The 27403-nt window shown below is 44.0% G+C and overlaps 1 protein-coding gene across 10 annotated transcripts in view; it reads right to left on the bottom strand.

The window, feature by feature from the left end:
- RAPGEF2 (Rap guanine nucleotide exchange factor 2) overlaps positions 1-27403 on the bottom strand; it is a 246713-nt gene that overhangs the window by 115931 nt on the left and 103379 nt on the right. For all 10 annotated transcript variants that reach the window (XM_044299967.1, XM_044299958.1, XM_044299951.1 and 7 more), the window contains exon 4: positions 13171-13254. In XM_044299967.1, coding sequence (XP_044155902.1) covers positions 13171-13254 — 84 coding nt within the window. The remainder of the gene's footprint in view (positions 1-13170; positions 13255-27403) is intronic.

The raw sequence follows: 27403 nt of genomic DNA on the forward strand, positions 1-27403 counted from the left end.
TTCTCATGGGTTCTCCTGCTGATTGCTCTACAGTATCCAGTCTATACCCCCTTTACTCTCCACTGCCATTTTCTGTATGTCAGCTCCTCTGATCTTTAAAAAAAACTGCCTCCAGTATGCACCCCCTCCCCTTTCCATTCAATTCATGGAGTCCCTCTGTGGCTTCTTTTCTTCTCATTCTACAACTAGAGACTTTGAGAGTTTATTTCTCTAGCGTCCTCCTGTGTTTGTGATCTTTGCAGAGTGGAGAGATACTTTATATAAAGCATTACTGAAATGTTAGTATAAGATCTACTGGAAGCAGTTTCCATTGTCACGCTGATGCACATCAACGTGTTTTTTGTCCGATTCCGATCCACTTTTTTCAGGGTCGGATATGGGCCTATTCGCTTCAATGCCACTGCAAAAGATGTGGACAGTACACTGGGTGCTGCCCATGTTTATGTCTGTACGTCAGCACCCGTAAAAGGAATACAATATGTCCTATTCTTGCCCATTTTACAGACAAGGATAGGACTTTTCTATAGATGGCATGCGTTCCACACATATGGCCCAGTATCCATGTTTTGCGGACTGCAAGAATGGCTACGGCGGTGTACATGAGCCCTAGGGCTGGAAGCACACATGCAAGTTTTGAGCCAAACATTGGATGGAATGGGAGTATGACCTCCTTTGTTATTTTAGCACATTTACTGTTGCTACGATAGTTTTACTTGAACGTGGACAAGCCCCTTAAGCGTATGCTTAGTAGTTAGTACATTATTATGTATAGAGAAAACACGTATATAGCTGGTCCATCTATGTGGAGTATTAACAGGCTGTTGATCGGTAGTTTGTGAAACCATTGGGCGCTCCTGTGAGTGCTGCGGCCTTCTCGCAGCTCACCAAGCACAGCGTCGTACTTTGTATAGCGGCTGTACTTGGTATCGCGCTCAACCTCATTCACTTCTATGGGGCTGAGCTGCACCTAGGCCACATAAGCGATGAACGTGTTGTCACTGGCCTAGGGAAAGCTGAGAGAAGGCCGTGGTGCTACTGTGAGCACTGCTGTCTTCTCAAAATAGCTGATTGGGGGGGGTCCTGGGTGTCAGACCCTCACCGTTCAGATACGATAATCTATCCAAGGAATAGGTCATCAGTATTTAAGTCTCGGGAAACCTCCCCTTAGTGACCACTAATGCGCCTTTTTCTGACGGGGTTTTAGATTAACAGTTGGCTTTAGGCCTTATGCACACGACCGTTGTGTGCATCCGCGGCCGTTGTTCCATTTTTTCCCACGGACCCATTGACTTTCAACGGGTCCGTGGAAAAATCTGAAAATGCACCGTTTGGCATCCGCGTACGTGAGCCGTGTTTCCAGTCTGTGAAAAAAATATTACCTGTCCTATTTTTTTCAAGTCAATGAGTCCGTGAAAAATCACGTTTTTTCCTATCATTTCAAAGGCAAACTTGACTTAGATTTTTTTTTATTTTTTTTTTCATTTTTCATGTCCGTGGATCCTCCAAAAATCAAGGAAGACCCACGGAAGAAAAAACTGACACGGATCACGGAACAACCGGACCGCAAAAAAAAAAAAACGGCCGTGTGCATGAGGCCTTAATCAATGATTACATGTTCCTAAAATGGTGCATTAAAAACTATAACTTATCCTGCAAAAAAAAAAAAAAAGACTTCATACAAGTACACTGATGAAAAAACAAAAGTTATAGCTCATGGAATGCGATTTAAAAAAAATGTGTGTGGTCACTGAGGGGTTAAAGTGCAATAGTATATATTTCTGTGCATCACCCTCAATGTCTGCAGGCTGAGCACTCAATCAGCAGACAGCCATTTTCCTCTCTCCACCATACACATGCACTCTCGGTCTGGCCGAATGTGCATGCACTCTCAATATGGTGAGGGGGGCAAGCTGCTGCCAGACACTGCTTGAGGTGGCTTATATTGGGCATGTTGAGTTTCATCATCTGTTGGGAAAGACTTAACCAACCTCCATACACATAAGGGCACTTTCACATCGGCGCTATTATTCCCATTCTTCTGCTTCGTCATACGAGCAGAACAAAGAAAATAGTGGCAAGCACATAACTGACAGGAACTGAGCCAAGCAAATCCCATTCACTATAACGGGGTGCGTTTGGTTTCCCTTTGGTAGAACGCTTCTTTTTAGAGAGAAACAGAGATAAAATCCTACATGCAGGACTTCTCTCCGTTATTCTTGACACTTTGTGAAGGAGGCCCCGAACATAGCCTCCAATGCAGATGTGGACATGCCCTAAAATACTTGATTGGTCCCACCAAGCTTGTTTCGGCTGACTTTGCGCTTATGTGTATAGGCACCTTAATGCCAGCCACCAGAATGTGGAACAAAGCCCGCGGGTTACGTGCAGCGATCTTCAGGGATGTATGGGGATAAATGAACATCAATACAAAGCCTCATCTCATACTTTGGGGGGGATTCGTATGATTCGGCGCCTAGGAGTGTTCGGTAGCCGACTTCATATTCGGGAAAAAGAACGTATCAGTCCCGATCCTCAACCAGTGTAAAAGGGCCTTAAAGAGAACCTGTCAGCCTGAAATGCAGTGCAATCTGAATGCAGCATACAGCAGAAGGAGCTGAGCAGACTGATACAAAATTCTGTGGGAAAAGGTTCAGTAACTAGTAATTTATACATCTACATTTCTGCTCTTTCTGAGTTTAGCTGTACACAGGGGTCGCCTTATCAATGATTGATAGCATTCCCTGTGCAAGTGTGTAGGCAGAGATGGCTGTAAGGGCTCAAACACACAACCATTGGGTGTTCTTCAGTCCATAAATTGCGGATCCACAAAACACGGATACTGACCATGTCCATTGCGCATTTTGCGGAACGGAACGTCTAGCCCATAATAGAACAGTCCTATCCTTGTCCATAATGTGGCCAATAAAAACGTTGTATTTTTTTTGCGTAACGACCATGCGAACATACTGAAATGGAATGCACACAATATATTCAGTTTTTATGCGGACCCATTGAAGTGAATGGATCCGTATACAGGCCGCAAAAAAACGGTATGGAAAAAAATATACATTTGTGTGCATCATCCTTTAGTCACAGATAAAATGACCCTGAGCTCAGAAAGAGCAGAGACTTCAATGTATAAATTAAGCAAAGCTTAAAGAGGACCTTTCACCAATCCTGACATTGTGAACTAAGTATACAGACATGGAGAGCGGCGCCCGGGGATCTCACTGCACTTACTATTATCCCTGGGCGCCGCTCCGTTCTCCCGCTATGCCCTCCGGTATTTTTGGTCACTAAGTTATAGTAGGCGGAGTCTGCCCTTGTTCTGCTGTAGCGCTGGCCAATCGCATCGCAGAGCTCACAGCCTGGGAGAAAATAACCTCCCAGGCTGTGAGCTCTGCGCTGCGATTGGCCAGCGCTACAGCAGAACAAGGGCAGACTCCGCCTACTATAACTTAGTGAACGAAATCTCCGCCTACTATAACTTAGAGGCCGGAGATACCGGAGGGCATAGCAGGAGAACGGAGCCGCACCCAGGGATAATAGAAAGTGCAGTGAGATCCCAGGGCGCCGCTCTACATGTCTGAATACTTAGTTCACAATGAGGTGAAAGGTCCTCTTTAACCACTTCAGCCCCCCTAGCTTAAACCCCCTTAATGACCAGACCACTTTTTACAATTCTGCACTACACTACTTTCACGGTTTATTGCTCGGTCATACAACTTACCACCCAAATTAATTTTACCTCCGTTTCTTCTCACTAATAGAGCTTTCATTTGGTGGTATTTCATTGCTGCTGACATTTAGAATTTTTTTTATATTAATCAAAATTGACAGAAATTTTTGCAAAAAACCCTTCATTTTTCACTTTCGGTTGTAAAATTTTTCAATTAAAACGACATTTCTATAGAAATTTTTCTCTAAATGTATTGTTCTATATGTCTTTGATAAAAAAAAAATGCAATAAGTGTATATTTATTGGTTTGGGTAAAAGTTATAGCGTTTACAAACTATGGTGCAAAAATGTGAATTTACGTATTTTGACTTTCTGAGCACCTGTCATGTTTCCTGAGGTTCTACAATGGCCAGACAGTAGAAACACCCCACAAATGACCCCATTTCGGAAAGTAGACGCCTGAAGGTATTCGCTTATGGGCATAGTGAGTTCATGGAAGTTTTTATTTTTTGTCACAAGTTAGCGGAAAATGATTTTTATATATTTTTTTCCCTTCTTACAAAGTCTCATATTCCACTAACTTGTGACAAAATAAAATTTTACATGAACTCACCATACCCCTCAGGAATACCTTGGGGTGTCTTCTTTCCAAAATGGGGTCACTTGTACGGTATTTATACTGCCCAGGCATTTTAGGGGTCCTAAAGCGTGAGAAGTAGTTTGGAATCCGAATGCGTAAAAATGCCCTGTGAAATCCTGAAAGTACTCATTGGAATTTGGGCCCCTTTGCGCACCTAGGCTGCAAAAAAGTGTCACACATGTGGTATCGCCATACTCAGAAGAAGTAGGACAATGTGTTTTGGGGTGTATTTTTACATATACCCATGCTCGGTGAGAGAAATCTCTCTGTCAAATGACAACTTTGTATAAAAAAAAAAAAAAGGGAAAAGTTGTCTTTTAGAGAGATATTTATCTCACCCAGCATGGGTATATGTAAAAAGACACCCCAAAACACATTGCCCCACTTCTTCTATGTGTTTTGGGGTGTCTTTTTACATATACCCATGCTGGGTGAGATAAATATCTCTCTAAAAGACTACTTTTCCCATTTTTTTTATACAAAGTTGTCATTTGACAGAGATATTTCTCTCACCGAGCATGGGTATATGTAAAAATACACCCCAAAACACATTGTCCTACTTCTTCTGAGTATGGCGATACCACATGTGTGACACTTTTTTGCAGCCTAGGTGCGCAAAGGGGCCCACATTCCAATGAGTATGCCAGGGCAGTATAAATACACCACATGTGACCCCATTTTGGAAAGAAGATACCCCAAGGTATTCCGTGAGGGGCATGGCGAGTTCATAGAATTTTTTTATTTATTTTTTGGGCACAAGTTAGCGGAAATTGATTTTTTTTTTGTTTTTTCTCACAAAGTCTCCCTTTCCGCTAACTTGTGACAAAAAGTTCAATCTTTCATGGACTCAATATGCCCCTCAGCGGATACCTTGAGATGTCTACTTTCCGAAATAGGGTCATTTGTGGGGTGTGTTTGCTGTTCTGGTATTTTGGGCGGGGCTAAATTGTGAGCAACCCTGTAAAGCCTTAAGGTACTCGTTGGACTTTCGGCCCCTTTACGCATCTAGGCTGCAAAAAAAGTGTCACACATGTGGTATCGCCATACTCAGGAGAAGTAGGGCAATGTGTTTTGGCGTGTATTATTACATATACCCATGCTGGGTGAGAGAAATATCTCTATCAAATGACAACTTTGTATAAAAAAAATTGTAAAAGTTGTCTTTTAGAGAGCTATTTCTCTCACCCATCATGGGTATATGTAAAAAGACACCCCAAAACACATTGCCCTACTTCTTCTGAGTACGGCGATACCACATGTGTGACTTTTTTGCAGCCAAGATGCGCAAAGGGGCCTAAATTCCAATGAGTACCTTTTAGGAGGGCATTTTTAGGCATTTGGATTCCAGACTTCTTCTCACGCTTTAGGGCCCCTAATATGCCAGGGCAGTATAAATACCCCACAAGTGACCCCATTTTGGAAAGAAGACACCCCAAGGTATTCCATGAGGGGCATGGCGAGTTCCTAGAATATATATTTTTTTTTTTTGGCACAAGTTAGCGGAAAATGATTTTGTAAGAAAAAAACAAAAAAACATTTTCCGCTAACTTCTGCCCAAAAAAATAAACTCGCCATGCCCCTCAAAAGTGATCTTTATAGCGCTGCAGCGATTTTACGGTGTTTTTGCAGTGATCAGAATTTTTTTTAAATCTGTCACTGCGGTGGGCCAGACTGATCGGGCGAACACTGCGTTTTTTGTAGAGCCTACAGAACATGTCCTATTCTTGTCCACAATTGCGGACAAGAAAAGGCATTTTCTATATAGTTCTTGCAATGTGCGGATCCGCAAAAATAGCAGAAAGCACATTGCCGGTGTCCGTGTTTTGTGGATCCGTGCCATCCGTGTATCCACGGATCCGCAAAACACATACGGACGTCTGAATGGAGCTTTACAGGGGGGTGATCAGGGGTTAATAAGTGACGGGGGGGTGTAGTGTAGTGTGGTGTGGTGTGGTGCTTGGTGCTACTTATTACAGAGCTGCCTGTGTCCTCTGGTGGTCGATCCAAGCAAAGGGGACCACCAAAGGACCAGGTAGCAGGTATATCAGACGCTGTTAACAAAACAGCGTCTGATATACCTTTCGGGGGTTAAAAATCGCATCTACAGCCTGCCAGCGAATGATCGCCGCTGGCAGGCTGTAGATCCACTGGTTTACCTTCGGTTCCTGTGAACGCGCGTTCACAGGAAATCTCGCCTCTCGCGAGATGACGCGCCGGTGCGTCTAAAAGGAATAACAGGGCCGCCGCCAGGACGCAATCCTGCGTGTGGTGGTCCTGGGATGGTTGAATAAAGGCAATTTTTTTTTTTTTTACATGCTTCATGTTTTTGACCTTCAATGATTCACATTTTCTTGCAATGAATCAAGCTCCAGTGGGAAGTGATTCATGTTACCTAGTAAGAATGTGGGCGATTCACACACTTCAAGAAGGGAACATTATCAACACCACCCTAATGGACCTTGATAAAGACAGCTGTCAATAAGCTGAACAAACAAAGTGATTTAAAGGGGTTGTCAGAGTTATGGGAAAAGAAAAAAAATAAAGATATTGCACTGTAAATCTGATGGTCAGCGATATGTAACTAAGCCAAGCAAGTTTTAGGCAAAAAAAATATCTATTTCCTCATTTTCCTGGTTCTCTTCTGGCCCTGTTTACATGAGAAAAAAAAAAAAAAAAAACAATCTCTGCCCCTCCCCCTGCACTGCTAAGGGAGTGAATACAAAAGTGCTGCCCTGAGTGACATGTCTGCCTGCTGGGAGACTCAGCAGCATGATGTATGTGTAGAACTACAAGTCCCAGCTGTACAATGACACTGCTAATACACAGGATCCTTCCCCCTACCATCAATGCAGAACTTCTCTTTCAGCTCCTGTGCCCAGCATCTGTCTCCTCACTGCCTGCAGCTACACAGTAAACACTTCTGCCCTGAATCTGTGCAGCTGAAAGGGTTAAGATTCCTGGAAGCAATAAGCAGCAGCCGGCAGTGCAGGAGGGCGTGGCCAGCACAGTGACGTCTAGTGTACAGATCTCTCAGGCTTGTGCACAAACATTATCAGAGCAGGGAGAGAAGCTGACATCACAGGTCATGTGACCCTCAGTGAAATCGGAGAAACCAGCCACTGGAGATAAAGTGAGTGAATTGGAAAGCTGTTACATTTGCTCAGTTAGAAACATAGAAAGAATACAAAAATAACTTGGACAACCCCTTGAAAAGATGTAATTGCCACAGGTCACCATGGGAAGGAGCAAATGTGAGCCAATAACTAAGGCTACTTTCACACTTGCGTTAGGAGCGGATCCGTCTGGTGTCTGCACAGACGGATCCGCTCCTATAATGCATACGCTTGCATCCGTTCAGAACGGATCCGTCTGCATAACTGTTTATTTCAGATCTGATTTTTCACTTCGGAAAACTCAGATCCGACAGTATATTCTAAACACAGAAGCGTTCCCATGGTGATGGGGACGCTTCAAGTTAGAATATACTGAGAATTGTGTACATGACTGCCCCCTGCAGACCCCCCCCCCCCCCCTCCTGTATTTAACTTATTGGTGGCCAGTGCGGCCCCCCCTCCCTCCCCAGTATTAATTGTAACCAGTGCGGCCCCCCTCCCTCTATATTCATCTGTGGCCAGTGCGGATTCCCAGTATTAAATATGACCAGTGCGGCCTCCCCTGAAGAGCTGCGATGTCTGTGTCCGGCCGGGAGCTCCTCCTACTGGTAAGTGAAAGGTCTGTGCGGCACATTGTCTATAGCACAAACCTTTCAGTTACCAGTAGGAGGAGCTCCCGGCCGGACACAGACATCGCAGGTCTTCAGGTAAGTATAATGCTAAGATTGCTAAGTAACCATCGCAGCCAAGACTGCAATAGCGTCTTGGCTGCCATGGTAACCGATCGGAGCCCCAGCGATTTAAACTGGGACTCCGATCGGTACTCTCCGCTGCCACCAATGATTGGGGGGGGGGGAGGGGAGGCCGCACTGGTCACAATACTTGGAATCCGCACTGGCCACCAATAAATATAGAGGGAGGGGGAGGCCGCACTGGTCATATTTAATACTGGGGAGGGAGGGAGGGAGGGAGGGGGAGGCCGCACACTGGTCATATTTAATACTGGGGAGGGAGGGGGAGGCCGCACTGGTCATATTTAATACTGGGAATCCGCACTGGCCACAGATGAATATAGAGGGAAGGGGGCCGCACTGGTTACAATTAATACTGGGGAGGGAGGGGGGCCGCACTGGCCACCAATGAATATAGAGGGAGGGGGGGCCGCACTGGTTACAATTAATACTGGGGAGGGAGGGGGGGCCGCACTGGCCACCAATAAGTTAAATACAGGAGGGGGGGAGCATCTGCCAGGCAGCAGGGGGCAGTCATGTACACAGTTCTCAATATATTCTAACTTGAAGCGTCCCCATCACCATGGGAACGCCTCTGTGTTAGAATATACTGTCGGATCTGAGATTCACGCTGTAACTCAAATCCGATGGTATATTCTAACATAGAGGCGTTCCCATGGTGATGGAGACGCTTCAAGTTAAAATATACCATCGGATTGGAGAAAACTCCGATCTGATGGTATATTAATAGGGACTCCTGACTTTACATTGAAAGTCAATGGGGGACGGATCCGTTGGAAATTGCACCATATTGTGTCAACGTCAAACGGATCCGTCCCCATTGACTTGCATTGTAAGTCTGGACGGATGCGTTTGGCTGCAAGCTGCGTTCGGGTGTCTGCCTGCTGAGCGGAGCGGAGGCCAAATGGTGCCAAACTGATGCATTCTGAGCGGATCCGCATCCACTCAGAATGCATTGGGGCTGGACGGATCCGTTCGGGGCCGCTTGTGAGAGCCTTCAAACGGAACTCACAAGCGGAGCCCCGAACGCAAGTGTGAAAGTAGCCTAACATGGCTGCTAATAAAAATGCATTAATGGGCATCTGTCAGCAGATTTGCACCCATTTCATGGCTGACCTGTTACATGTGCACTTCAAAGCTGAAGGCATCTGTGTTGGTCCCATGTTTATATGTAACTGCATTTCTGAGAAAGATGATGTTTTAATACAAATGATCCTCTAGGAGCAACGGGGGCGTTGCCGTTACACCTAGAAACTGCCGCACCCTCTGTGCTTTGATTGACAGAACTAGGTAGTGTAAATGTGATTATGTGACTGTAGCAGTTGCAAAGCCTGTAGGTGTAACGACAACGCCCCCGTTGCTCCTAGAGGCTCATTTGCATATATTAAAACATCTTTTCTCAGCAATGCGGGCACATGAACATGGGACCACCACTGATGCTAAGCGCACATGTAACAGGTCAGCCAGTTTCAGAGGTACAAATCTGCTGACAGATGCCCTTTAAAATCCATAATTCCTTTGTATTTTCAGCTCAAGATAAGCCGGAAGCCACTTTAATATGTAAAGTTACAGGGGAAAATGTATCATTCCCCTTATGCCAATTTTCTGGCATAGGTTTTGGTCTAGGCGCACGTAGGTTTTGGTCTAGGCGCACGGACAGCTGCAGGGTGCACCCAATTTATACAAGGTGTGCACCTCATCATAAATTAGGTTCATTCTCCAGTAGTGCAGGGGATATCATAAATCAACGTAAAAATGTGAGGATACTATAAAACGCCAATAAATTCCCCCCACACTACTTACTGGGTAATACAACTGAAACAGTCATCAATATGGTGGTCACCGCGAACCTAATTGGGGAGTTGTCTCAGCTGTAAGCCATGTCCCCTTTAGCAGCAGTGGCGAGAGTGGTATAAAAAGAGGCACTTGCAACTTTTTTTTTTTCTCTCAAAAAGTCACATTTAAAAGAGTCACAAACACACAGCTTGCAACTTTTTAAAGCTACTTTAATGGCGCAAGGGAGATTATAAATCTGTGTTTCTGTAATTTACAAATGACACCACATTTGTCAAATATCTAGAAATAATACGTTTTTAGCAAGCGTCCTCAGCCTGCATCTCTAAACCGAAGATACTTACCTGCTCCCCGCCACCTCCGCAGCGTCCATGTTCCGATCCCCACGATGTTGAGCTCTGGCGCAGCATGGGCATAGTCACCTGCTCCACTGCAGCTAATGACCGGCTTCAGTGATGACACGCTGCTTGTGGCCACACAAGTCGGACGCAGCCGGTCATGTGATTATGCCCATGCTGTGCCAGATGTCAACCCTGTGGGCACCAGAACGTGGACACAGAGGTATGGAGGACTGTAGCTAGCAGTGGGGAGCAGGTAAGTGTAAATCTTCTGTCAGGCTGCGGGCACTTGCTAAAAACTCACTATTCCCAGAAACCCCCTTTAACATGGTCTGGAGTGCAGCACATAATACTGCCCGAACAGAACCAAATACCACAGTGCAGCACATAATACTGCCCGAACAGAACCAAATACCACAGTGCAGTACATAATATTGCCCGAACAGAACCAAATACCACAGTGCAGCACATAATACTGCCCGAACAGAACCAAATACCACAGTGCAGCACATAATACTGCCCCAACAGAACCAAATACCACAGTGCAGCACATAATATTGCCCCAACAGAACCAAATACCACAGTGCAGCACATAATACTGCCCGAACAGAACCAAATACCACAGTGCAGCACATAATACTGCCCCAACAGAACCAAATACCACAGTGCAGTACATAATACTGCCTGAACAGAACCAAATACCACAGTGCAGTACATAATACTGCCCCAACAGAACCAAATACCACAGTGCAGCACATAATACTGCCCCAACAGAACCAAATACCACAGTGCAGTACATAATACTGCCCCAACAGAACCAAATACCACAGTTCAGCACATAATACTGCCTGAACAGAACCAAATACCACAGTGCAGCACATAATACTGCCTGAACAGAGCCAAATACCACAGTGCAGCACATAATACTGCCCCAACAGAGCCAAATACCACAGTGCAGCACATAATACTGCCCCAACAGAACCAAATACCACAGTGCAGCACATAATATTGCCCGAACAGAACCAAATACCACAGTGCAGCACATAATACTGCCCGAACAGAACCAAATACCACAGTGCAGCACATAATACTGCCCGAACAGAACCAAATACCACAGTGCAGCACATAATATTGCCCGAACAGAACCAAATACCACAGTGCAGCACATAATACTGCCCGAACAGAACCAAATACCACAGTGCAGCACATAATACTGCCCCAACAGAACCAAATACCACAGTGCAGTACATAATACTGCCTGAACAGAACCAAATACCACAGTGCAGTACATAATACTGCCCCAACAGAACCAAATACCACAGTGCAGCACATAATACTGCCCCAACAGAACCAAATACCACAGTGCAGTACATAATACTGCCCCAACAGAACCAAATACCACAGTTCAGCACATAATACTGCCTGAACAGAACCAAATACCACAGTGCAGCACATAATACTGCCTGAACAGAGCCAAATACCACAGTGCAGCACATAATACTGCCCCAACAGAGCCAAATACCACAGTGCAGCACATAATACTGCCCCAACAGAACCAAATACCACAGTGCAGCACATAATATTGCCCGAACAGAACCAAATACCACAGTGCAGCACATAATACTGCCCGAACAGAACCAAATACCACAGTGCAGTACATAATACTGCCCCAACAGAACCAAATACCACAGTGCAGCACATAATACTGCCTGAACAGAGCCAAATACCACAGTGCAGCACATAATACTGCCCCAACAGAACCAAATACCACAGTGCAGCACATAATACTGCCCCAACAGAACCAAATACCACAGTGCAGCACATAATACTGCCCCAACAGAACCAAATACCACAGTGCAGCACATAATATTGCCTGAACAGAACCAAATACCACAGTGCAGCACATAATACTGCCCCAACAGAACCAAATACCACAGTGCAGTACATAATACTGCCCCAACAGAACCAAATACCACAGTGCAGCACATAATATTGCCCCAACAGAACCAAATACCACAGTGCAGCACATAATATTGCCCGAACAGAACCAAATACCACAGTGCAGCACATAATACTGCCTGAACAGAACCAAATACCACAGTGCAGCACATAATACTGCCCCAACAGAACCAAATACCACAGTGCAGCACATAATATTGCCTCAACAGAACCAAATACCATAGTGCCGCACAATACACTGCCCCAACACAACTAAATACCATAGTGCCGCACAATATACTGTCCTAGCAGAAAGAAATACAACAGTGCAGCACAAAATACTGCCCGAGCAGTACAAAATATCTCTGTAGTGGCAGCTGTCGTCCTCCTCCTGCTGAGGACAGCAATACAGTTGAATTCAGGAGGGGGACCAGCCGGCCAGGTACATAAGTATCTGACCCTTCCAGCTGTAAGCGAAATTGTGACTTTTTGGCAGAGGTGGCCATATTCAGTACGTACTGCTCTTCTCCCACAAACTGTTAGAAAATGCCACAATTTCTGACAAAATTTTACAAATCTGCAGTATGCCTCATTTATTATGCTCTGTATGACATTTGGCAAATTTGGTCTCAACTTTTGCTACTTTTATCTTCAGCTCTAAAAGTTACAGTGCAAATTGCGCCAAAATTGATTAAGCTCCCCTACGAGTTGCCACTTTAAAATAAGGTGGGTGGGGAGTGGGTGGTGCTGGGTCAGGCGTAGGCATGGCAAACCTTTTATACTTTCCCACTAGTAACTCCTCCTCCTAGCTGGCACGAAATTTAGGTATGAATATCAAGTATGGCATATAATAAAATGCAAATTTCAAACAAGACATACATACAGCAGTTTCACATGACATGGCGCATCCACCTACCTGCTCCTTGGGAGAAACATAGACTCTTTGATGAACACAGAACCAGAAAGGAGGATATACCAGCAACTTCCAATATCATCTGGGCTGAAATAAGGGAAAACAAAGCACGTCAACAACAAATACAGTACAAGAGACAGGTAGACATGGTCATCATCCTACAGTAATCACATTTGCTGTATGTAGCAATGTTAACAGGACACGGCCGTCCATTATGTGGACATCACCATGAAATGATGAAAAGTGGAATCTTTTTTGGGTTCTGAAATCACAGACTGTATTACACAAGACTGGCTTTACCAAAGGCATCTCCAGACAGGAAGTAAAACTGCCGCATGCTTTTTTTTTTTTTTTTTTTTTTGCATTTCCTCTGCTTTTAGATTTAATTTTAGAAATTTTTCTTATGTTTTGTAATCTGCCTCATTTAGCTGATAAGTAAAAATGTAGAAAGTGTTAACAAGTTCCAATTAAAAGGAAGTGAAAAATGAACTGAACCCAAGATATGGAAGTGAGCAGCCAAGGATCCCGAGATGGTGGAGGTTTTCTCCCCCTTGTGGTCACAGCGGGGCTGCCTGGAACTGAGGTACAAAACAGAAATGTAATCTGCAGTGAAAGTGGCGCTTGTACTGGAGACTCCAATACGTGGTCACTCCCTGAATGACGCAATGACAGGACAAAGGGCTCTCTATGCAGCTCCTGATGGCAGGTTATAGAGGACAAAGAGTTCCTGACTGACCACGCCAACATCTGTACGATCAGTCAAGAAGCTAATTAATTGCTTCTATACAACAGCTCTAAACTGATTGGATGAAAAAATAAAGGTTTTCTTCTTTTTTAATCCATTACTTTCTCACCACTACAAAGAATAAGCTGTACTTTCCATTCTTATAACATTAAACACAATAGGAAATGGATAAAGAAACAGACCGGTAAAGAAAATGTACCAGAAACAGCGCCCCTCTTGTCCATGGTCCCTGCCACCACAGGAACTCACAATCTAGAGTCCCAGTTTATCTATAAGAATGTTTTTGAAGTGTGGAAGGAAACCCATGCAAACAAGAAGAGAAAATGCAGATGTTGTCCTTCATCATATTCAATCCCAGGCAACAACCTTGGGGCTCATGCACACAGCCATTCACCTCAATGGGGCCGCAAAAGATGCAGACAGTCCACCTGTGTGCTGTCCGCATCCGTATGTCCGTTCTACGACCCCGCAAAAAACAAACAAAAAAAAAAAAAACCATGTCCTACTCTTGTCAATACAAGGATAGGACATTTCTGCAGGAGATAAAAAACAAAACATGGCATCAAGCAGTCGGCCAGCATCCGTGTTTTGCAGACAACAAAAATGGCAACGGCCATGTGCATGAGCCCTTCAACACTGAACCACAATGTTGCCCAATTAAACGGGTTTAATTGATTGGAACAATGGAAATGTCTGTTTGCTTTCTGCGTTCGTATGTCTGCATGTCTGTTCCGCAAAATAATAGAACATGTCCTAATATTGTCTGCATTACGGACAAGGATAGGACTGTTCTATTAGGGGCCAGCTGTTCCGTTCCGCAAAATGCAGAGTGCACACGGCCGGTGTCAGTGTTTTGTGGATTCTCAAATTGCGGACCGTAAAACAACAACGGTTGCGTGCATGAGCCCTAAATGTGCAGGAAAAAACTGTGAAGTGTCCTCAGCGCTACAGTTGCCCTGTGGCCTCCATTCTCACGATCGGTGAGGTCTCCGAAGCGAGATGGAAAAACCCATATGATTGAGCGTAGCTGAGCTGTAATATAAGACACAGCCTGTGGATTATGGATACAGAGGCGCTATGCCTCGAAAAAGAAAAAACATTTTTTTATTCTAGACAATCCCTTTAAAGAGGACCTTTCAACTGGATATCCTTAATCTAATTATTATCCTACCTTATAGAGCGGCCCCCACTGATTTCTTAGCACTTTTTTTTTCTAAAGAACCCCCCGTTCGTCCACTGTGGTCCCCGTATCTTTTGGCGCTTCATATGCTAATGAGGCGACTCAGTTATACTAGGCACGGTAATCTTCTCCCTGGCTGCGAGCGCATCCAATCAGAGCGCCCCGCTCTTAGCCAGGGAGAAGGAGCTGAGATTGTCGCAAGAACTTGAGCTCCTTCTCTCTGGCTAAGAGCGGGGCGCTCTGATTGGATGAGCTTGTAACCAGGGAGAAGATAACCACGCCCAGGAGAAATACAAGTCCACGCCTAGTATAACAGAGTTGCCTCATTAGCATATGAGGCGCCAAAAGATATGGGGACCACAGTGGACGAACGGGGGGTTCTTTAGAGTAAAAAAAAAAAGTGCCAAGACATCAGTGGGGGGCTGTACTATAAGGTAGGATAATAATTAGATTAAGGATATCCAGGTGAAAGGTCCTCTTTAAAAGGACAAGTAAAAGATAAAAAGTCATATATACTGCAACTTTCCAACAATAAAATAAATAAAAATGCATCCTGACTGCTCTCAAACTTCAGATTTTTGTAATCCATCTCAAACCAGCCCGAATGAACGAGACGTGATGATGGTTCAGCAAACAATAGCAAGCAACCTGCTAGTGTGAATGAGGCTGGTATGGCGAGCGATCTGAAGGCTGCACACCACAGAACAGTATGCCAATAGGTTAGGCTGGTGCATTGTTCACAGTACGTCAGACACATAAAAATACAGCAAAAATATAATAAGCCTGCAATTCTACTCTGGAGACTGAATTGGAAAAGCCATCTCAGAAACCATTAGCTGGCAGCCAGAGACGCACGCTGTGCTCCTCTGGCACGTGACCCGGCTGATACAAAAAGGATGACGACATCCGTGAGACTATTATGTTCCTCAACCCTCAAGAAGCCAGTCATTAGCATCAAGTACTACTGCTCTGCTCACCATACAGGCAGAAGTGGCCCGAGAGCATGGCACCGAGAGCCTGGCAGGGATCAGCATTACCACATACGCCATGCCTGGCGCACAGGTGAAAATGGAGCAGGGAAAAAGGGATCTCTCTTTCTGAACAGCTACCATACCCCAAATCCCCATGACAGCAGGCTTTCCTACGTAGTCACTGCAGCGCTGGTACCTGTACGGGTTCCAGTTCTTAGAAAGCATTTAATACCACAAACAGAGTTTGCTATGGCTACATCCACGTCCAAGAACATGTATATATGTATACAGCCGGAGTGTATACTAAAAATACCAACAGTCCACTGATGTTATCAGTAAGCATGTATTGTAGACTGCTTTATTCCTTTTATATACATTTTAGATTATATAATAAATTGCCCATTAATACGGCCATGTCGCCCTGCTACTTTCCCTACACAGGAGGACGACCTCCCGCAGGCGTGTTTCTCCAGTTTCCATGTTGGATTTCTTGCTTTTAGGGTAACTGCACACGATCAGGATTGTGTGCAGAAAATCCACACCGTAGGTCATGTACATTGTATTCTACGAGAATTTGAAATTCTTATGCAGATTTTTTTTTACGTGCAGATTTTTACCTACGGTGTGTAGGTAAAAATCTGCACGTAAAAAAAAATCTGCATAAGAATTTCAAATTCTCGTAGAATACAATGTACATGACCTACGGTGTGGATTTTCTGCACACAATCCTGATCGTGTGCAGTTACCCTAAAAGCAAGAAATCCAACATGGAAACTGGAGAAACACGCCTGCGGGAGGTCGTCCTCCTGTGTAGGGAAAGTAGCAGGGCGACATGGCCGTATTAATGGGCAATTTATTATATAATCTAAAATGTATATAAAAGGAATAAAGCAGTCTACAATACATGCTTACTGATAACATCAGTGGACTGTTGGTATTTTTAGTATACACTCCGGCTGTATACATTTTAAAATCCGCAGCATGTCATTTTATTTTCCCTGTCCGGACTTTCTCCATTCACTTCAATGGGTAGAGTACAATCCGCACCGATTGATGCGCATTGACCGCACAGATTTCCCTGTGAATTTCAGTGCGGAACGTGTGCATGTACCCTTAAGGTACATTCAGAGGCCAAAAACACACACTGGAAAAATCCACCAATTACTTGTGGAATCTGCATTAGAAGTTCATGGTGAACTCTCCATTTCTACTGCGGATCTGTCGGCAGCTTAGCCCTATTCTAAGAGGGTAATCCCTGCGCAGATACCTGCCACAGCTTCAGCACGATATCCACACGAGGGGACAAGACGTGGACGGAGGGCAACAAAGACTTCGTATAGAATAGTGAACCATGTGCACATACCCTAATGGTGCGGCCACATATAGCTGGTTCGCTCTAAATATTTTCTGCATTGGAAACTCCACAGCAACAAACGCTGCATCACAACACATGTCAAAATACGTGCAGATTTTCTTGCAAAAAGTGTCTGCAGCGTGTGGATGAGATTTGTGAAAATGTCGTTTAATGTGCCGCTACTGTTTAGGGGGCATTCACATGACTATTTTCTGTCCACCACTTCCGGATGCAGACCTATTAATATCAATGTGGCCACACCGACGTGTAGTATATCCGTTCTGTGGTTCTGCAAAAAATGTCCTATTCTTTACTGTTTTGCAGACAAGAATACGCATTTGTTACATAGTGTGGCAAGTCTGTAAAGAATAAATCAAGGCAACTGGACGTACTGTAGATTTCTTGAAAACGTTTCACTCGTTCTTCCAATGAGATTTCTCAATTCTGAGTGACTGTACAAGAATTCTCATCTACAATGCTGTCTTGACACCTTTTTCTAGGAGGTCATTATCACCTACTGACTCCAATTAGGATAATGGAATCAACATCTTTGACCACATGCTGGGTATAATTACCAGATGTTGATTCAGTAACATATTTACTCCCAGAGAATTCTTGTACAGTCACTCAGAATTGAGAAAGCTCGTTGGAAGAAAGAGTGAAATGTTTTCAAGAAATCTACAGTACATCCATGACCTGGATAAATGAGAACCTTCGCAGACATAGTGTGGTAAGGGGAAAATGCGGCTGGCCGGTATCAGTGGTATGGTCATGTGAATGCCAACTAAGGGCTCATGCACACGACCACTCTGTGTTTTGCGGTCCGCAAACTGCGGATCCTCAAAAGACGAATGCAGCCCGCGTGCATTCCACAATTTGTGGAACGGAATGGGCCACCCATAAATAGAAATACCTATTCTTTTCCGCAAAATGGACAAGAACAGGACATGTTCTATGTTTTTTTGCAGGGCCACAGAAAGGAGCAACACTCCGTGTGCTGTCCGCGTCTTTTGCGGCCCCATTGAAGTAAATGGGTCCGCATCCGAGCCGCAAGAAATGCGACTAGGATGCGGACCCAAACAAGGTTTGTGTGCATTAGACCTAACACTGAGGATTTTCAGCACAAAAATCATCCGTACCCTGACAGACAGGAAAACCTCTAGTCAATAAAACTTGGAATAAAAAGTAATAAAGGAAAGGGGCAAGACCGATTCCTCTTCCTGGTTTCCTTTCCCGGCCACCTTCCTTTACATCTTTCCCTGGCATGTTGGATAAAGGGCTGTAGAAGTACTGAAGAGACGGCTCTCTGATCCGAGTACTGTGCTGCTGTGACTCCGGGATAGCCTAAAATCTCAGCAAACATTAGCACTTCATATCTGAAGATCTGAAAACAACAATGCCTGATTTACTGCAGTGCAGGGCTGGCAAGGCTCCAGCACAACTTTGCCAACTGCCTGCTTAATAGGAGGTATAATACACCTTTGGGAAGAGCGAAAAAGCAATAGAGCGGCCCTTCTGCAGAAGCCCTTTGCATTATTAAATATCCTGCTGGATGACTTTCATGTTGTCTTCTGGACAGGCAAGGAGAAAGAAGAGATCCGTCAAACATTAGTACGCTGGCACGTCCTCCTCCCGACCTGTCTCTTACCCTCACGTGCTTTCCTAAATCCAATATGCAGACATATTTCTGCCTCTTTTTACATTTTCTAACCAGAAAAGGATTAATATATACTTGTCAGTGGAAAAAGTTAAAATACCTCCAATGAAACACAAAGTAAACCACATGTAAATGGATGAAAGTGTAAACTGCAAAATAATGCCCAGTGTCTTGTGGTAGTTCTTGCACTGGAGGTGACTGTAGGATGGAGCCGAGCAAAGCAGCGAAGACGAAAACCTAATTGACATCACAGATAAGAGCAGGCCCGCTGAAGGTGGCCTGTCCATGTAGTCATCATGTAATGCTACATGGACGGCAGCCGCAGATTTCTGGAGACTGTATCCTGCCACCATACAGTATACTACATGGGGGACAGCAGAACACCAGGAAAGAGGGCAGGGGCACGGCAAAACGACGGGCAGCTCTGGCTGCAGAGTGCTTTCCCAAACCCCGAGAGTTGGAGGTCATGTACTCAAAGTTTGGCACCATTTCCTACACCGTCTGGGTGGATATAGCTTGGTACATCTCCCCCACTGTGTTTTACTGCTCCTCAAGCAGCTACCGAGAGAAGAGGCCATGTACTTCTGCACTACATTAGAAGCTGATGGTTGCCAAATATTGGTGTGAAATCCATAAGGACTCTGCCTGCGAAAGAATTCTGTGTGGTAACTGTGGCAGGTAGCTATACCTGGATTAGTGGCACGATGAGCTGTGGAAAGGTGCCTATTCCCTTAGGTCTTTCTGACACAGGTCCTCTGTAGCATAAATCCAGAAGAAGAGACCATCCTTCGAGAGTTCCATGCAATGAAACCTTTTATTATACGCACTGGCAGCATTTCTGGTGATTCCCAGTGTAGATTGAATCGTAAACACACATAGGAATTTTTGTAACAAAAAATGATTTTAAAAAATGGCCACCAGGAGCAGTTTCTACACGGCAATCATAGAAAAAGTGATGGTCAATTGTTTTATTTCCAAGATGTGGATGGATCTCAGTTCTGCACCATTTCAACTACAGTGCAGATTCCCATTAAAATCAATGGGGCGTGGATTAGGAGTGTTTTCTGTGCATATTTCAGGCGTGGAATCTGTGCCAAAATTTGCACAGGAAAAACTCTGTGTGAACAAACCTTAAAATTCATTGATCATCAGACTGATGCGATTTCCCCATCTGCATTCAGTTTAATTCAGAGCAATCCTACAAATCTATGCAGTACAGTAAAAGAAGAGATGGGATCATGGATCAACAGCGTTGTAATAAAAAGAGGCACAGAACTTCTCACACGAGTTGCTAATTAAAGAGGAAGCTGCAAAAACAGCTAAACACACGCAGCGACAAACGAAAATAATGCACCCTAATAAAAACGTTGGATCGCTGCAAAACTCGGCAATTAGTTATGTGTCAGGCACATATGTAAATGATTCCAGGCGTGATCTTATTAGACACTACCATTTCCAGGGTATTCGAGGAAGTAAATTTGGTGTCACGGTGCCCATTACCTGTCCTGCCATTGCCACCTGCCCACAGTCACCTTCATTTGCAGTGGTGTCACAAACAAGTAACCTGGACTGCTACAAAGTGGAACTATATGGTCTGCTGGTGTGATCTGGGGAGCCCACCACATACATAGTCGGTCACACCTAGCACTGATGCGAGGGACGCAAACATCCTGCAGCCACATGTGCTGTCTCTCATGGCAGGGCTTACAACTGGCATTTTTCAGCAAGATAAGGGTCGCCCACCCACAGCAAGGGTTTCCCACCAGATTTCAATAATTCCTTGGCCTGCCTGGTCACCATTTTTTTCGCCAAGCATTTATGGGACTACGAGTGTTCATGACCAAATGTGCTGCAGGATGCTATATGGAACCTGTGTGACGCCATACCCATCCATATCTTATCTTGTATCCAGGTTACAGGCGGTCCAACAGGGCACTAGAGCCTCCTTTGAACTGTACAGTTTTCCCTGGTTATCATCCTTATATTTACACACAAAGTTTCATTCGATTCCAACAACTCCTTCCTGGTGCCATTGACAGTATATGCAGATTTAGGCCATGTTCACATTAGTGATGTACTCTTGGCTTAAAGCTCCATAGGCTTTTATTGAACCACGGTAGGCCAAGGAGTGTCCTTTTGGTCACTATCGAAATGATAGGTCAGCATCCAACAACAAAAAATTGTTAAATCTGTTCCAAGGGTATACAGAAAAAAATGTCTACTGCACACCTGATGGTATCCTACAGATGACGTCTCACCTATCTGTACACCTTCTGTCTGAGCTATACATTTAGAGCTTTTCCTGCTGTATGTCAAATGGAGGGCCATATTTTGGTGTGAACTGGCCCTTACTTGTCTAGAAGTGGAAGGTGAATATCACAAAAAATGTACAACCAAAGCATTTAGAATAAGGACAAGGGGGGTACGATGTCTACTTAGGGAGAGAGTGCTTTAATCAGCATGAGGAACCATACATGCTCCTCTAGAATTCTGGGAGGAAAGGGATGCAAATGAGCTCTTAACAAGCTCTGCCTCTAATGCCACCAGATATAAGGCAGCTAGCCTATAAGTCAATGTTCAGCTCTTTAAAGGGAACCTGTCACCGGGATTTTGGGTATAGAGCTGAGGACATGGGTTGCTAGATGGCCGCTAGCACATCCGCAATATCCAGTCCCCATAGCCCTGTGTGCTTTTATTGTGTAAAAAAAAAAACGATTTGATACATATGCAAATTAACCTGAGATGAGTCCTGTCCCTGACTCATCTCACATACAGGACTCATCTCAGGTTAATTTGCATATGTATCAAATCGTTTTTTTTAACTAAATAAAAGCACACAGAGCTATGGGGACTGGGTATTGCGGATGTGCTAGCGGCCATCTAGCAACCCATGTCCTCAGCTCTATACACAAAATCCCGGTGACAGGTTCCCTTTAACTAAGCCTTGAGGCATGACTTGGATATTAAATAAGCCAGCACCTCATCTGCAGACAGCTGTTTCGGGGTGATTGCCCCTCACCAGTGCAGAGCAGAGAGTACTGGCTTGACTGGGTGAGAGGCCTGTCTCTTTACGCTGATTAAGGCGCTCTCTCCCTAAGGAGAGATCGTATTCCCCTAACCCTGACAGGCATCTCACCCAGTCAAGCCAGTACTCTCTGCTCTGCACTGATGAGGGGCAATAACCCCGAAACAGCAATCTGCAGATGAGGTGCTGGCTTATTCAATATCCAAGTCATGTCTCAAGGCTTAGTTAAAGAGATGAACATTGACTTATAGGATAGCTGTCTTACATCTGGTGGCATTAGAGGCAGAACTTGCTAAGAGCTCATTTGCATCCCTTTCCTCCCAGAATAAGGACAAGTGCTTGAAGTGGGACCTGCTATACTTCTGATTACATACATCACTGCACACGAGTCATCAGTGTATCCTGGAGGTGGAACATTCTTGGACTGAATCTCCTTATGTGAGAAAAATCCCCTAGTAATGAATTAGGAACTAGTGAAATAATTCAGGCATGAGGCACAGGGCGCTGCATGCCCCATAGATATCTATACTACATCTAATATAGACATATGTGTAATGTTACAGCAGAAGGGGGCAGTTTTTGCCTTTATGGAATTTGAGGAGGCCTGAGTTTGGTGATCTACTAGGGAAAAAGCAGATACGGCATGCACAGGAGGTGGCTGCACTTTTTAGTATGTTTTTTTTCTCAGACGCCGGGTATAGTGAAAGTAGTTGCAGTTCTTCATACATGACCCCATGGCGTTCCTCCCCCTCTGCTAGATGCAAGTATTTGTATTAGCAGCCAGCAAGTCACTAAAAAAAAAGGTTGGTGACAATGAAGCGCAAACTTATCAAGAGACACTTGCAAACCACCAAAGATCTTCTGGCCACTGCTATGCCTGCCAAAGACTACCACGGTTATAGTGACCATAACCACTTATATATAACACCATCTTAATAAATGGAACGGTATTTTACTGTCCTCACTTCCATAAACATCTGTGTATATTAACCAACCTATAAACCTAAGACTGCAGTGAGTCAGTGAGGAAGTATTGTAGACTTCATTACCTAATGACATGTCATAGCCTGATGAGGACGGCTGCTGATGTCATCACACACTTCACAGGAAGCACAGTCAGTTTTAGGATGATCAAACACCCGGTCACATCACACCACACTATGTGCAGTCTGCTCAGTGACCATTTTGAAACATATACACTATATTTTCATATGGCACAGTCAATCTTGAGTTCTTGGTATTTCATGCCTGACCGTGGCACAGTATAATAATCAGAGGCATGGGTCATGTCTGGATTTAGATAATCAAATATGGTGGACACTGAGAGAAGTCTAACTGAAAATGTCAGACGGGTACAAATTCACTAGATGTTCAAGAGTACAAGAAGGGGAAGCAAAATTTTAGGTAGTCTATACATGCTTCAGTACTGCAATCCAACCATTCCTGATCGAGAAGGAAGGACACTTTACATGGTGATTACGGTATTTAATAGTGATACAATCAGAGTCCCAATCAGCACTGTACATACTAGGACCCCTCTTAAAGGAAATGTGTCATCAAAAACTTTTCTCCCAGTTAAAACCAGATAGTGACACATATGCATTTTTTCTAATCTCTATTTTCTGGTTGCAGATTTTTTTTAATTCTACTTCCTCATTTATAGCCATCACTCCAAATGAAAAGCAATTGTCATACTGTCCGAGATAGTCTTTACAGTTTGAGACCATTACAACTACTGAAGTGTATAAAGCTAATCCAGGTCATCTTAACCATGTACTGTCCCTAAAATACTCTAGGTATTCAGCAAAGCAAAAAATTTGGTTTTCATGAAGATTTCATACTCTGATGTTTCCATGAACATTGTCCACATTTATGAAGGGCCCCCAGTATTTACAATATCAAGGTATTAAATAGTAGCCACATACAGAGTATTTCATCAAACAAATTGCTCTCCCACCTTACACTATGTGATTAAAATACAGCATTTCTAATTTGTAGAGGAGCTACCTCAAAATTTGATATCAAGGCAAGAGACATAGAAGAGAAGAGTGGCGACAAACCACGAGAAAACACAGCATCGGACATGCGCCATGTGCTAAACGCTCAATGCACCTCCGAGGCTAAGGTCACTGTAAAGATCCTGAATGTAAGTGGAGAGGATTAAATCTTTCAACATTAACTATGTGATGTAAATCTTATTATACGTAATCCGTCAAGCAGAATGGTGGCAGAATGCACGCACGCAGCTCTCGCGTCCTCAAGAACAACCTCCAACATTCAGAGGATGGACAGTCATCTTTAACATTGAGATTTTATTACAAGCTATAATAAAACTAAAAGCAAAATAACACGCTCAAAACAGCAAACCCAACATTGGATGACAACAACCCAAACAACTCTACTATGGATTTTCAGAAATCAAACATAAAAGTAAAATGGTTAAAATGGTTCCTAGACCCACAATTTGTAACATCTGAGGCACGTCTGGAGAACCATTTTAAATGAGCTGCATGCAGCAGTTTTTGTCCAACTGAAAGTTGGCCCACCAGATCTCCTTGACGAAGATGTGAATAAGGCCTAATAGAACTGCCTATTCTTGTCCACAAAACAAGAATTACACATGTTCTAGAATTTGCAGAACATTGTTGTGTGCATGAAGCTGAAGTTGATGCTCTACATAAAATACCACCTTTATATGGTCAGTATTTTACATCAGTATTTGTAAGTCAAAACCAAGAGTGGTAGGTTCACACAGTGTTTTTTGGGAGGACGTCGAGGCCAAAGTCATAGGGGATTTGAAAGGAATCGGAATTCTAAAGAAAGGACTTATTCTTCTCATTCCTGCAAGATCCTCTTCTGGCTTTAGCTGAAAAACCAGCAGGGAAAATCTGCCTTAAAACCTCCTACAAAAAACTGTGTGCTATTGGAAAGATTTGTAACCCATTTTACATCCATTCCTGGTTTTTGGTACAAATATTGACCATGTAAAAGTGGTTCTGTAGAACCCCATGGTAGTTTGTTTTTTCGGTTTTGCAGAACATGAACTGAGCTAGTGTAAAAATATGCTGGTTGCCCGACAGCATTACAAGCAGAGGGCGAGAAATAAGTGGATGAAAAATGGCTACTGGGAAATTCATACCAACGCTCTCGTGTACAGTATGTGGGAGCCGATTTTAGTTCATTCCTTAGTATTTCTGTAGTGTGTATTTTCAGCCTTTCACGAGATGGATCCATATCACAAAGATCCTGAATACCATGAGAACTCTGCATACCCTTGTATAACAGTACAGCACTATATGTTGGGGGTTTATTTTTGCACATACATACAGACTATATATAAAAAATAAAAATAAAAAAAAAGATGCATCCTCCATTGGAGGCCGTATGTCACTGCAAGATATTGCATCCCACAATACAATGTGCCAGGACAGGAAGAAGGCATGCAAATGAGCTCATAACAAGCTCCGCCTCTGATGCCACCAGATGTAAGGCTATGCGGGAGATTTATCAAACTGGTGTAAAGTAGAACTGGCTTAGTTGCCCATAGACTCCACCTTTAATTTTTCACAGCTCCTTTGGAAAATGAAAGGTGGAATCTGATTGGTGGCTATGGGCAACTAAGCCAATTCTACTTTACACCAGCTTGATCAATCTCCCCCAGTGTTTGTCCCTTTAAATAGGCCTTGAGACTAGGATAGCAAATAAGGCTACTTTCACATCTGCGCTTTGGTCCGGTTTTGAGATCCTCTGATGGATCTCAAAACCGGACCAAAGCGGTTGTGTTGTATTTAACACATCAAGATGCATCCGATCTATTAGGATGCGGTTGTGTTAAATCGAAATGGAACAAACCGGATCCGTCACTAAAATGACTAACCCAGATCCGTTTTTTTCCATCTCCTCTGCAGACAGCTGTTTCAGGGTGATTCCCCCTCATTAGTGCAGAGCACAGAGTACTGGATTAACTGGGTGAAAAGCCTAGGCCAGAAACTGGAAGGTACCATCTCTCCTTACAGTGATAGTACCCCCAATAAGGCGAACACTTATGGGATAGCTACCTTACATCTGCTGGCATAAGAGGCAGAGCTTGTTAAGAGCTTATTTGCATTCGTTTCTTCCCAGAATTCCAGAGGAGCATGTATGGCCTATAAGTCTCCTCAAGGCAAATAAGGAGCTCTCCCTTAAAGGGGTTGTCTCATCATAGACAATGGCGGCATATCGCTAGGACCCGCACCTATATAGAGAATAGAGCCCCGCAAGGTGGTGGCTGGAGGACTCCAGTCCGGCCACCACCAAGCCGGCTCCCCATAGAAGTGAATTGGAGCGTACCGCGCATGTGTGGCCACCGCTCCCATTCATTTCAATGGGGCTGACGGAAATAGCCGAGCCAGCGCTCAGCTATTTTTGCCGGCCCCATAGAAAATGAATGGAGGGCAGCTGCGCATGCGGTGGGAACCGCACCTATAAGACAATGGGGGCATATTCTAGTCCATGATGAGACGACCCCTCTAAGAAGGGACAGTAACACCCAAAATATGAGAAATGCACACAGTCCTCTGCAAGATTTGAGACTGATCCTTTGATTTTTGACAGAACTCTTGGTTCTCCCACACTGGAGCTGCCTGTAACGTGGAACGCAGACCTCACCACATTCTCTGACGTACATGTCTCCTAATTATATGTTTGTCCTGCTAGCGGGACTGGAGACATTATGTCATATTAGGAGTCTGAATAAGGGAGGCAGCATGGGTATGTCGTATGCCAACAATTGGGAAACTCTGCAGAACTTTGTTCCTACACACTAATTATATTTGTCTTCTAGGCATATTATTACTCAGTTGAAAACCAAAGTTTTTCCTACCAAGGATTATAAACACATAATTCACTATATATTATAACTATGTATCATGGCTTATGTGTTCATGTAAAGAGTAACTCTTGATAAACAGCTAATCAACCTGTATGTGGAATATACATTTATTACCTCTGGAGCTTTGATGGTCTCTGGCTGCTTTTTTGCTTGGTCAGAGATGAAATAGGAAAATCACTGGACTCTTACAGACGAGCATGTACTGTGTGGAAATGACAGCTGTGTGTGCGCGCACGATTCCCCATTAAGGACACTGCCGGTTTTGTAGTAGTGCATGGCATTATGTTTTATAACACCACATGTCTCTGCATGACCTGTATCTACTGAATTATAGTGACCTAATGCTGTCTTCTCTCTTTCATCTCCACCTTTCCTAGCTCACAAATTACATTATACCAGAGAAATCTATGGAGAGGGGATGGGGAGAAGAAGTC

The sequence above is a fragment of the Bufo gargarizans genome, chromosome 1 (assembly GCF_014858855.1).
Source record: "Bufo gargarizans isolate SCDJY-AF-19 chromosome 1, ASM1485885v1, whole genome shotgun sequence".
Lineage (NCBI taxonomy): Eukaryota > Metazoa > Chordata > Amphibia > Anura > Bufonidae > Bufo > Bufo gargarizans.